Consider the following 14,203-nt stretch of genomic DNA (forward strand, 5'->3'; position numbering starts at 1 on the left):
GTCCAGAGATTAATAAGCCTTCAGGTATAAATTTAACAAAATGTCTGCACATAACTATATCTGGGATGCCCCTTTAAAATATCGCATCTATCCGCACACTGAAAATAATTCCAAAAATCGTATTATATTCCCTGAATTCATCTGCACTTTTGTCTTTTGCCATTGCACTTCCAAAGGCACCCATGTCATTTTTAGGCTCAATTGCAAGCTGCCACACAGAAAATGTCTCCCACAGCCACCAGCGCAGGCCTCCCTGAAGCAGATGGTGGGGCTGGTGGGCTGGAGTGATGATCACAGGGCTGGAGTGATGATCACAAGGCTGGGAGGCTGAGATGGGGTGTACAGTGTTTGCACGCCAGTTCCTGACTTCCCACAAAGCCAAGCCACGATAGGCCAAGAAGAGTAGCCCACCAAAAAGTCAGACAGCACCTGTTGCTGGGCAACCCTGAGGCCTGCAGGGGTATCAGAGCTGCTCTGAATCCTGGTGACCCCAGCATTCCTCAGAAGAATGAAGGAACACAATGCTCCCAAACCACTGAATCTAGAAAGTTAATGTCAGTCCTCTACATTTCCAGAGCAAAGGCCAATGCCTAGGAGATCAAAACTCTGTAGAGAAAACTGTGTACTTCTGCTATTTCTTATCCAGCCTATAATATCATCCTGCTTGGGGCAAAATACCTGAGCAACAGCCCAGAGCGATTTTAACTCCTCCCAGCATCTCCTGAGAGGCCTAACAATGCCTTTCTTTGTGCTGTTGTGCACAGCCAGGCCCAGCTAAACCCAGGAGGATGGATGGATATCCACCGCCAAGCCCTACTGCAGCTCTCCAATTCAGGAACAAAAGGGCAAAGGCCTGGGAGCAGGCACCATGGAATTTCACCTGTCCCCTGACCTCGCCAACACTGTGGCTGGGTTCAGAAAGCAAAACCCAAGGGAAACTGATGCCGAAATCATCGGAAAAAAAGAACTGTGGAAACAGCTGCTCTGAGGCATCGTGCAGAGTGAGAATGCAGAGTCTGCTTTTCAGAGGGACCTAGTTTTCTGTGTTGAGATGAGAGGGCATGTTGAGCTACAGATATTGTGTAGAGTTAAATAGAGAGTAACCCTGATGTTCTGTAGCCACACATGAATTATAAAATATTATTAATTAAACAAAGTGTCTCAGAGATGCTGATTATGCTGCAAGGTGTATGGGGACTACATGCTGTTAGGTCAGAGTCGCTCAAGAAACTAGATGAACACAGCAAGCCAAGGAGCAGGGTTTATTAGCTGGGAATAAGAGGGTAAAGTGGGGCCAACATAGTAAGGTTGGGGAGTCAACCAAGAGAGGTTAAGACTCATTTGGTTGTTCTTAAGGCAGGGTTTTTAAGCACAAAAACCCATGAAGGGTAAGTGGTTGGGGTGTCAGAGTCTGATTGGCTAGAGCTGGTTGCTGGGTGCCATTTCTGCTGACCATTGTTCTTGATACATCTTGTCAGATCTCGGGTTAAAGCGGCATCCTGTTATGCCAGATAGGCCAACCCCAGACCCCAATCTTAGCCGGGCATCTGTTTGCCCTGGGTAGGGTCAGTAGGCAGTTTCCCAGGCAGGCATTTTCCCAGGCTACAGTTTCCCACAGTGTAGTTTTCTCACGTGGTGATTTTTCATTCCTCCTAGGCCTACTTAGGTCTGTCACATGCTACAGTCTTTCCAAATATATAGTGTTGGTCATTGAAAACACCTCTAGCCCTGACCAAGTGCAAATTATGGGGTCTTTTCCTAAATGTAATAATCTGACTCTCAGAGGGGAGCACAGAGTCTGGGTTACTACTAACAAACCTGCAGAGATTGTTATGCATCTTATGATAAAGGTTCCCCCATCGCAGTTTTCAGCGACTTGCCTTAGGGCCCCGCAAGACTGCCCTCCATCACAGTGCCTGGATCACGGAAACACAGGCTAGATCACTTTTTCTACTGCTTCACCCTGTGAGGAGTCAAGTAACTTTTGCGTTTTGCTAATGAACAGACATTCACTGAATGAAGGGCTAAGAGAAGAAATTTGAGATTATTTTTCTAGAAGGTCATCAAATAAAGAAAGAGGCAGCTACAATATATGCAGGCAAAAAGCAGGGAATACAAAGATCACTGTGAGAGTAAAGTGCAATCTGAGGAACACAATGTATATTTATGACTTCAGCACAAAAAAGTAAATCCTAATGGCCTACCTGGGTGACACCTTAGGGTTGGCAAACTAAGTTCATAATTATGGTGACATTTTTCTAAGAGAAAACATCTCAACCCACTGCTTTTATCTAGATTTTGGACGGATGGGTTCAACTCCAAGTGTTCTCACCTAGGGCAAGCTTTGCTTCCTCCACATGCCTGTTGAGTTAACAAAATAGGATGGTGAAGCCCCAAGGCACACACATTTCCTAAGATTCTTTTGACAAGGTCATGCTCATCAGTAAATGCCCTGCCTTCACTAGATATAATCCTTCTCAATTTCCTGATCACCTCTTAACATTAATCAGTCTTATACTGATCAAAGACTCTGCCTGAGAACTTACAAAGCCCATTCTTTCGTTGCTTGTGGTCACAGTCCTCAACCAGTTTGTGATATTTTTGCAGCTTTTCTCACTTGAAGACAAGGTTTCTCAAGCTTGGCATGCTTGGCATTAGGGGCCATATCACTCGGTTGTGGGAAGCTGCCCTATGTACTGTACGCTGTGCACATACCCACTAGATGCCAATAGCACCAAAATGCTAGCTGTGGCAATCAGAAATAAGTTCACGTGTTGACCAATGTCCCCTGGAGAGGCAAAACTGCCTCCTGTTGAGAATCACTGCCCCAAAGCTCAAGTGGGAGCTTATATCAGCACCCCACCAACCCATGGCTGGGCACCACCCCAGAGTTTCTGATTTGGTGAGGGTAGTGTCCTACTAGTACATCTGTAACAGGTTCCCAGGTGACACTGATGCTTATGCTGCTGGTCTGAGACCAGCCTAGAATCATTGTCCTGTTGCCTGACTGCATGTTGGAATCACCGGAGGAGCTTTCAACAACTTCTACCACCACCACCAGAACCTCCAGAAATGTGGTACAGATAGCAATGTTTTCAAAGATCCCCTGGTGATTCTAAAATGGGTCAAAAATCCCTTGCTTAAGGTTTTCAAACTGTTACCAGAATCCCAAACTCCTTAAGAATCTGTGATAAAATGAGTTCACAGTGCACTTTATATTTTTATATTACTTGGAGACCCCACCCTAATATCACCTGAAAGTAGGAATTCTGGAGCAAAATAAAACAACCCCAAATTATTCAGTTTGGAGCTTTAACCTCTAGCTTTTCTTTTCTTTTTTTAAAAAATTTTTATACTTATTCAATTACAGTTGTGTGCCTTTTCTCCTCATCCCTCCACCCACCCCAGCTGAACCCACCTCCCTCCCCCAGCTCCACCCTCCCCCTTGATTTTATCCGTGTGTCCTTTATAGGAATAGTTCCTGTAATCCCCTCTCCTCAGTATTCCCTCCCCACTCCCCCGTGACTATTGTTAGATTGTTCTTAACTTCAATGTCTCTAGTTACATTTTGTTTGCTTTTTTCTTCTGTTGATTATGTTCCAGTTAAAGGTGAAATCATATGGTATTTGTCCCTCACTGCCTGGCTTATTTCACTTTAGCATAATGCTCTCCAGTTCCATCCATGCTGTTGCAAGGGTATAGCTCTTTCTTTCTCTCTGCTGCGTAGAATTCCATTGTGTAAATATACCATAGTTTTTGGATCCACTCATTTGCTGATGGGCACGTAGGTTGCTTCCAACTTGGCTATTGTAAATTGTACTACTATGAACACTGAGGTGCATAGGTTCTTTTGGATTGGTGTTACAGGGTTCTTAGGGTATAATCCCAGCAGCGGAATTGCTGGGTCAAAGGGCAGTTCCATTTTTAGTTTTCTGAGGAAAGTCCATACTGTTTTCCACAGTGGCCTCACCAGTCTGCATTCCCACCAACAGTGCACTAGGGTTCCCTTTTCTCCACATCCTCTCCAACATTTGTTTGTGGATTTGTTTATGCTGGCCACTCTGACTGGTGTGAGATGGTACCTCATTGTGGTTTTAATTTGCATCTCTCTGATGGCTAGTGATGCTGAGCATCTTTTCATATGTCTCTGGGCCCTCTGTATGTCTTCCTTGGAGAAGTGTCTGTTCAAGTCCTTTGCCCATTTTTTAATTGGGTTGTTTGTCTTCCTGGAGTGCAGTCATGTGAGTTCTTTGTATATTTTGGAGATCAGGTCCTTGTCTGAGGTATCATTGGCAAATATGTTTTCCCATACTGGTGGTTCTCTTTGTATTTTAATGTGTGTTCTTTAGACATGCAGAAGCTTTTTATTTTGATGAGGTCCCATTTGTTTATTCTTTCCTTTATGTCCCTTGCTTTAGGGGATGTGTCTGTGAGGATGTTGCAGCGTGGATGTCTGAGATTTTCCTGCCAATATTTTCCTCTACGACTTTTATGGTGTTACGACTTATATTTAAGTCTTTTATCCATCTTGAGTTTATTTTTGTGTATGGCATAATTTGGTGATCGAGTTTCATTTTTTTGCATGTAGCTGTCCAGATCTCCCAACACCATCTGTTGAAGAGGCTTTTTTTGCTCCATTTTATGCTCCTGTCTCCTTTGTCAAATATTAACTGACCGTGGAGACTTGGGCTTATTTCTGGGCTCTGTGTTCTGTTCCATTGGTCTATGCGCCCGTTTTTATGCCAGTACCAGGCTGTTTTGATTACAGTGGCCTTGTAATACAGTTTGATATCAGGTATTGCGATCCCTCCTGCTTTGTTCTTCTTTCTCAAAATTGCTGCAGCTATTCGGGGTCGTTTATGGTTCCATATGAATTTCTGAAATGTTTGTTCTATATCTGTGAAATATGTCATGGGTACTCTAATAGGGATTGCATTGAATCTATAAATTGCTTTGGGTAGTATGGCCATTTTGATGAATTTAAATCCTCCAATCCATGAGCATGGTACATGCTTCCATTTGTTTGTGTCTTCCTTAATTTCTTTCTTCAGTGTTGTGTAGTTTTCTGAGTACAGGTCTTTTACCTCCTTGGTTAGGTTTATTCCTAGGTACTTTATTTTTCTTGTTGCTATATCAAATGGGATTTTTTCCCTGATTTCTCTTTCTGCAGTTTCGTTGTTGGTATACAGGAATGCCTTTGATTTCTGAGTATTGACTTTGTATCCAGCTGTTTTGCCAAATTCATTTATTAGGTCGAGTAGTTTTTTGGTGGGGTCTATAGGATTTTCCATGTACACTATCATGTCATCTGCAAACAGTGACAGTTTCATTTCCTCCTTTCCAATTTGGATGCCTTTTATTGCTTTTGCTTGTCTGATTGCTGTGGCTAGGACTTCCAATACTATGTTGAATAGGAGTGGTGAGAGAGGGCATCCTTGTCTTGTTAATGATCTTAGGGGGAAAGCTCTAAGTTTTTGTCCACTGAGTATGATGTTGGCTGTAGGTCTCTCATATCTGGCCTTTATTATGTTGAGGAATGCTCCCTCTATTCCCACTTTGCTGAGTGTTTTTATCAGAAATGGGTGCTGTATCCTATCAAATGCTTTTTCTGCATCTATTGATATGATCATGTGGTTTTTGTCTTTGCTTTTGCTTACGTGGCGTATTATGTTTATTGATTTGCGAATATTGTGCCATCCTTGCATCCCTGGGACGAATCCCACTTGATCATGGTGTCTGAACCTTTTAATGTATTGCTGGATGTGTTTTGCCAATATTTTGTTGAGAATTTTAGCGTCTATGTTCACCAGTGATATTGGCTTGAAGTTTTCTTTCTTCGTTTTGTCTTTGTGTGGTGTTTGGACCTCTACCTTTTCAAAACCTTTTGGCTGATACCACTAGATTATCCCACCCTACTCTTGAGTAGTTTTGGGCTAGAAAATAACTTGACATTGTGGCAAAACTAAGAAGTGAGGGTCTTTTCCTTCTGTTCTATTCCTTTCCTATTATATGAGAGTGAGAGAGCGTCTTATAATAAAAATATGCAAGCTTTACCTTCAAAAAATGCCCAAGTCTTTTTCTTTTTTTCAAAGGATGAATCTTCAGAAGCTTTAAGGGAAATCACTGTAAGACAAAAGGAAACAGAAAAGCATAAAAAATGGTAGCTATGGACCAGGTCCACATTGCAATCCAATATAATGCCGTATGATATATATGGCACTTTTTATAAAATAATTTTCACTTTTGCAAAACCACATTTAATTGTCAAAACTCACAGGCCATGGGGAGGTGCAGTGACTTACATGTAACAACTGAGAAAGCTGACACACTGGAGGGGAATTAATATTTCTGTTTAAGCCAATAAATGGCAAACTTGAGACATAGTTCAACAGAAGTCCCAATTTCCCCATATTCTTGCAAAATAAAGAATTATCCAACAGGAAGTCTAAGAACCAAAATGTTACTTCTTTTACAATTTGATGTTCCAAGACAGAGAAGCCTGAGGTCACCTGATGTCTCAGGGTTAGCACTCTGAGCACCATTCTTCATGCAAGACAGTCACACAAAGCAGCAAGCATCTCATTCTGAGATTATGTTGTCTTGTCGGCTTTCAGTCAGTGGTTGATCACTGAATTCACTGTGCCTGCTTTCAATAGTCATGGAAACAGAACTGAATTACACTGTGTTATACCTTGAACATCATACCAAAGAGTCTGAAACCATGCAAAGGTTCCACACACAGGGGTAACATTATCATAAGTAAAAAATCTAAAAATTAACATAAGAAAAAAATGTAAAATATCAGAGAATTAAAATACTGTCCAATAGAATTTTCTGAGGTGATAGAAATGTCCTGTCTGCACTGTACACACAGCAGCAGTCACTGGCCACATGTGGCTTTGTAGCTAGTCCACATGGGACTGAGAAAGTGAATTTGTAGTTGTATTTCATTAATTTAACTTTAACTAGCCACATGTGTTCAGTGCCTACCAAATTGAAGAGCTCTAGACAAGAGAATCTAGGACTCTAAAAAGAATGTATCTACCTATCTAATTATCTATCTATGTTATCCTTCATTGAACAATTAGGATAGGTGAAATATACTTGTGCACATATAATTATGTAATATAAATGTATTTACGAAAAATAAATATGTAATTAAGAAAGCTGAAATGCAGATGTTTTCAGCTTTTCTAATTGTTCTCAGAAGGAGGGTTTTGGTTTGCTATAAGTTAGTCTGACATTACTGAAGAACTCCTCTCCCATTTGAACCTAAATTCCCTAAAACCATAAGCAGTATCTTCTACCTCTATATGCCCATCATTTGGCACAATGCCTCATAGCTGGTAGGTGCATAGTAAATAAATGATATTTTCTTTCTAATGGCCCCACAAGTAAGCAATCTGGAAGTCTAGGAACAAATTCAGTAGATATTTGGTCTTGCATGCAATATTAGATACAATTTGTCCACCATCTTCCTTACTTAACTTGGCCCATCCACAGTCTATATAATCGCTGACTACCAGAGCAAACAATCAGTTTCACCCTCAAGAATTTAAACTAAGAGTCTCTCTTCTTCAGGGATGCCTAGATCATCCTCCCTCAGCTGCCTGAGTTTCCCAAACCAGGAGTAGGTAGAAGCTGTGAACACCAGGATACCTCTTGGAGGAGGAAACCCACCAACAAAGGAATCACAAACAGCTATGAACAGAAGAAAGTGAAGAAGGAAGTGGAAATCACACTAACTCAACCCAGGACCTATATGAAAATACAAATAAATACAGAAGAAATTGCTCAGAACAAACAACTGGACAAGAGCAAGAGAAAAGCCTCAAAACCTTGTACACACAGAACGACCAGCTCCAACACAACCTGCCCACACCTGCACAACAAAAAACAAGAGGTGGGGGACAGACTGACCCTCAGATAACCAGCTGGTGGGAAAGACCCATCAAAGAAAGTCTCAACAAGAACCAAAAACCAAAGACATACACGGAGCCAACATAAACCACAGCCCAAGATCAGTAAGCTCTGGAGATCAAGGAGACTATACCACTGAAACTTACAGGTATTCTACCACAGAAGTTTACACCAAAAACCCAGGGGGTCAGAACACAGCAACTTAACAGGAGCAGAGGCTAACAGGAAGAGCCTCACAAACAATGGGAAGACAAAGAAACAATCCCCAAATGAAAGGAAAGGAGGAAGCCTCAGAAACAATGCTAAATGAAAAAGAGGCAAGTCAACTATTAGGTATTGAGTTCAACAATGGTTATCAGGAAGCTCACAGAGAATTGCCAAAAACTACAGGTAAACAACAATGAACTCACTATAAACTATATCAATATGAAAAAGGAAATAGAAACCATCAACAAGGGCCAAGAGGACATGAAAATTAGAATTTCCGAGCTGATGAATACAGCAGAAGGAATCAAAAGCAGACTTGATGAATGAAAGGATGGGATCAGCGAACTGGAGGGCAAGGTAGAAAAAAACACCCAGAATGAGCAAGAAAAGGAGAAGAGGCTCAAAAAGAATGAAGAGGGATTAAGGCAAATGCAGCACAACATGAAACGTAATAACATTCATATAATAGAAATACCAGAAGTAGAAGAGTAAGAGCAAGGGATAGAAAAACTGTTGGAAAAAGTAATGGAAAATTTCCCTAATTTGATGAGAGAAAAAGCCACACAAATACAGGAAACACAGAGAGTCCCAATCAAGAGGAACCCAAAGAGGCCCACTGCAAGATACATCATAATTAAAATGGCAAAATTCCAAGACAAAGACAGGATCTTAAAGGCAGCAAGGAGGAAACAGGAAGTAACATACAAAGGAGCCCCAATAAGGTTAGCAACTGCCTTCTCAATGGAAACGTTCAAAGCCAGAAGAGAATGGTAAAAAATATTACAAGTAATGAGAACCAGAGGCCTGCAACCAAGACTACTTTACCCAGCAAGGCTCTCAATCAAGATAGAAGGCCAAATAAGGAGTTTTCCAGAAAAAAAAGAAGTCTAAAGGAATATACTGCCAACAAACCAGCTCTGCAAGAGATGCTAAAGGGACTGCTTTAAGGAAAGGAAGGAAAAGAGAGATAGAGAGAGGAACACAGGTACAAAAAAACAGGAATGAATAAATACCTATCAATAATAGCCTTAAATGTAAATAGATCAAATGCTCCAATCAAAAGACATAGAATAGCTGAATGGATAAGAAAGCATACCACACATATGCTGCCTACAAGACATCTACCTCAGGACAAAAGACGTACACAAACTGAAAGTAAAGGGCTGGAAACTAATTTTCCAAGCAAACAGACAGGAAAAAAAAAGCAGGGGTAACAATACTCATATCAGACAAAACAGACTTCAAAAAAAGGGCCATAAAGACAGAAACAGAAGGTCACTTCATAATACTCACAGGAAGAATCCACCAAGAAGACATAATCATTATAAATATATATGCTCCGAACATAGGAGCACCCACATACATAAAGAAAATCTTGGAGGACTTCAAGAAAGATATTGACAGCAACGCAATTATAGTAGGGGATTTGAATACCCCGCTATCAAAGATGGACAGATCTTCTAAACAAAATATCAACAAAGATATTGCGTCACTGAACAATACCCTAAAGGAAATGGACTTAATTGATATATAGAGAGCTTTTCATCCAAAGCAAAATACAGACTCTTTTTAAATGAACATGGAACATTTTCAAAGAGAGACCACATGATAGGACACAAAACAAGCCTCAACAAGTTCAAGAAAATTGAAATCATATCAAGCATTTTCTCTGACCGCAAGGGACTCAAACTAGAAACCAACCCCAAAGGAAAAACCCAAAACACTCAAAATCATGGAGACTGAACAGCATGCTATTAAACAATGAATGGGTGAAGAACGAGATTAGGGAAGAAATCAAAAACTTTCTGGAAACAAATGAAAATGAACTCACAACAATCCAAAACTTATAGGAAACAGCAAAGTCAGTCCTGAGAGGGAAGTTCATAGCGATACAGGCCTACCTAAAAAGAATAGAAACATTTCAAATAAACAACCTAACACTACACCTACAAGAACTCGAGGAACAACAACAAAGACAACCCAGAGCAAGTACAAGGAAAGAAATGACCAAGATCAGAGCAGAGTTAAAAGACACAGAGACTAAAAGCACAATTTTAAGGATTGATGAATCGAGGAGCAGGTTCTTTGAAAAGATAAACAAAATTGACAAGCCCTTAAGCTGGCTCATCAAGAAAAAAAGAGAGAGGACCAAATAAACACAATCAAAAATGAAAGAGTAGAGACTACAACTGATACCACAGAAATACAAAGGATTGTAAGAAATTACTACAAAGAACTATATGCCAAGAAATGTGAAAACCTAGATGAAATGGACAAATTTCTAGAAAAATATAACCTTACAAAACTCAATGAAGAAGAAACAGAAAGCCTGAACAGACCAATAACACCTGATGAAATTGAAACAGTAATCAAAAAGCTTCTGACGAACAGAAGCCCTGGACCAGATGGTTTCACAGGAGAATTCTACAAAGCATTTAATGAAGAGCTGTCACCTATCCTCCACAGATTATTTCAAAAAATTCAAGAAGATGGAAGACTCCCAAACTCATTTTATGAAGCGAACATCATCCTAATCCCAAAACCAGATAAAGACATAACAAAGAAAGAAAACTTCAAGCCAATATCACTGATGAACATAGACGCTAAAATTCTCAACAAAATATTGTTAAACCGCATCCAGCAATACATTAAAAATATCATACACCATGACCAAGTGGGATTCATCCCAGGGATGCAAGGATGGCACAATATTCGCAAATCAATGAACATAATACACCACGTAAGCAAAAGCAAAGACAAAAACCACATGATCATATCAATAGATGCAGAAAAAGCATTTGATAGGATACAGCACCCATTTCTGATAAAAACACTCAGCAAAGTGGGAATAGAGGGAGCATTCCTCAACATAATAAAGGCCAGATATGAGAGACCTACAGCCAACATCATACTCAGTGGACAAAAACTTAGAGCTTTCCCCCTAAGATCATTAACAAGACAAGGATGCCTTCTCTCACCACTCCTATTCAACATAGTATTGGAAGTCCTAGCCACAGCAATCAGACAAGCAAAAGCAATAAAAGGCATCCAAATTGGAAAGGAGGAAATGAAACTGTCACTGTTTGCAGATGACATGATAGTGTACATGGAAAATCCTATAGACCCCACCAAAAAACTACTCGACCTAATAAATGAATTTGGCAAAACAGCTGGATACAAAGTCAATACTCAGAAATCAAAGGCATTCCTGTATACCAACAACGAAACTGCAGAAAGAGAAATCAGGGAAAAAATCCCATTTGATATAGCAACAAGAAAAATAAAGTACCTAGGAATAAACCTAACCAAGGAGGTAAAAGACCTGTACTCAGAAAACTACACAACACTGAAGAAAGAAATTAAGGAAGACACAAACAAATGGAAGCATGTACCATGCTCATGGATTGGAGGATTTAAATTCATCAAAATGGCCATACTACCCAAAGCAATTTATAGATTCAATGCAATCCCTATTAGAGTACCCATGACATATTTCACAGATATAGAACAAACATTTCAGAAATTCATATGGAACCATAAACGACCCCGAATAGCTGCAGCAATTTTGAGAAAGAAGAACAAAGCAGGAGGGATCGCAATACCTGATATCAAACTGTATTACAAGGCCACTGTAATCAAAACAGCCTGGTACTGGCATAAAAACGGGCGCATAGACCAATGGAACAGAACACAGAGCCCAGAAATAAGCCCAAGTCTCCACGGTCAGTTAATATTTGACAAAGGAGACAGGAGCATAAAATGGAGCAAAAAAAGCCTCTTCAACAGATGGTGTTGGGAGATCTGGACAGCTACATGCAAAAAAATGAAACTCGATCACCAAATTATGCCATACACAAAAATAAACTCAAGATGGATAAAAGACTTAAATATAAGTCGTAACACCATAAAAGTCGTAGAGGAAAATATTGGCAGGAAAATCTCAGACATCCACGCTGCAACATCCTCACAGACACATCCCCTAAAGCAAGGGACATAAAGGAAAGAATAAACAAATGGGACCTCATCAAAATAAAAAGCTTCTGCATGGCTAAAGAACACACATTAAAATACAAAGAGAACCACCAGTATGGGAAAACATATTTGCCAATGATACCTCAGACAAGGACCTGATCTCCAAAATATACAAAGAACTCACATGACTGCACTCCAGGAAGACAAACAACCCAATTAAAAAATGGGCAAAGGACTTGAACAGACACTTCTCCAAGGAAGACATACAGAGGGCCCAGAGACATATGAAAAGATGCTCAGCATCACTAGCCATCAGAGAGATGCAAATTAAAACCACAATGAGGTACCATCTCACACCAGTCAGAGTGGCCAGCATAAACAAATCCACAAACAAATGTTGGAGAGGATGTGGAGAAAAGGGAACCCTAGTGCACTGTTGGTGGGAATGCAGACTGGTGAGGCCACTGTGGAAAACAGTATGGACTTTCCTCAGAAAACTAAAAATGGAACTGCCCTTTGACCCAGCAATTCCGCTGCTGGGATTATACCCTAAGAACCCTGTAACACCAATCCAAAAGAACCTATGCACCTCAGTGTTCATAGTAGTACAATTTACAATAGCCAAGTTGGAAGCAACCTACGTGCCCATCAGCAAATGAGTGGATCCAAAAACTATGGTATATTTACACAATGGAATTCTACGCAGCAGAGAGAAAGAAAGAGCTATACCCTTGCAACAGCATGGATGGAACTGGAGAGCATTATGCTAAAGTGAAATAAGCCAGGCAGTGAGGGACAAATACCATATGATTTCACCTTTAACTGGAACATAATCAACAGAAGAAAAAAGCAAACAAAATGTAACTAGAGACATTGAAGTTAAGAACAATCTAACAATAGTCACGGGGGAGTGGGGAGGGAATACTGAGGAGAGGGGATTACAGGAACTATTCCTATAAAGGACACACGGATAAAATCAAGGGGGAGGGTGGAGCTGGGGGAGGGAGGTGGGTTCAGCTGGGGTGGGTGGAGGGATGAGGAGAAAAGGCACACAACTGTAATTGAACAACAATAAAATAATTGAAAAATTGAAAAAAAGAAGAATTTCAACTGAGAAACAGGGTACATATGGTTATATAGACCCTGGGGCTGAAAGAACCTGTGAACTTTGAGGCAGGAAGCTGTGTTTAGAAACAGGCAAGTTGAAGAGCATAGAAGGCAGAACCTGTAAGGGAAAGGCAGAGGTGAGCGGCACTATGAGGATGGCCGACTTGATGTTGATGGCACTTTGGGTCCCAAGAAGGCTGATATATTTATTGCATTTGCTATTCTTGCATTACATGAGCTCTATAGCCTGAAACTATCGCCTCTTCTCTTCTGAGTTACCTTGAATGGATTTTTGTATCTTCAACTAATAGAGCCTAGGCTAGGTTAGGCTAACTACAAAGAGTCTTAATGATGGCAATACAGAAATTAGAAAGAAATCTCCAGGACGCTTATGCTTTCAGACAGTCAGGTATGCCCATCATGGTCCAGAGCCTTACCACTTCAAGTGTGTTCCACGGACCAGCAGCTTCAGTTTCACCTGGGGGCCAGTCAAAAGTGCAGAATCACTAGGGTTCCAAACCAGAGCTACTGGATCAGAATCTGCTTCTAAACCCAGACTCCCTGGGTGGATCATATGCCCTTTAAAATTTGAGATGAACTGATGTACACTGGGTTGAAACACTAAGTTGCCATTTGCTGGTTGTATGACTGGGAAAGTCACTTTACTTCCCAGTAATAATAGGAATAATAAGTCCTACTTTCAGGGTAAGTGTGAGTATCAAATGTATTAAAACAGTGAAGTGCTCAGAACAGTGCCTGCGACCTAGTGAGCCATCTCTATCCACAAGGACATTAGCTCTCTAAGACTAGGATTTTAGTCTACTTTATCCATTGCTCTAACTTCCACACCTAATCCAGCATGGACCTTTGCTGTCAGCCTTTTGCCTCAAAGTGTGAATCTTCAATTGTTTAAATGGTCCATAAGAAAGAGCTCCCTGCCCTTGGAGCTAAGTCTGCAGCTCAAATAGGCTGTTACCATTCTAGCAAAGACAAGTAC

General features: G+C 40.6%; 1 protein-coding gene across 1 annotated transcript in view; it reads right to left on the reverse strand.

Moving 5' to 3' along the window:
* The window catches only part of VSTM4 (V-set and transmembrane domain containing 4), a 114,877-nt gene that overhangs the window by 59,530 nt on the left and 41,144 nt on the right, over positions 1 to 14,203 (reverse strand). Inside the window, exon 3 of the mRNA XM_053923431.2 lies at positions 6,055 to 6,123. Coding sequence (XP_053779406.1) covers positions 6,055 to 6,123 — 69 coding nt within the window. The remainder of the gene's footprint in view (positions 1 to 6,054; positions 6,124 to 14,203) is intronic.

This window comes from Desmodus rotundus, chromosome 4 (genome assembly GCF_022682495.2).
Source record: "Desmodus rotundus isolate HL8 chromosome 4, HLdesRot8A.1, whole genome shotgun sequence".
NCBI classification, from domain to species: domain Eukaryota; kingdom Metazoa; phylum Chordata; class Mammalia; order Chiroptera; family Phyllostomidae; genus Desmodus; species Desmodus rotundus.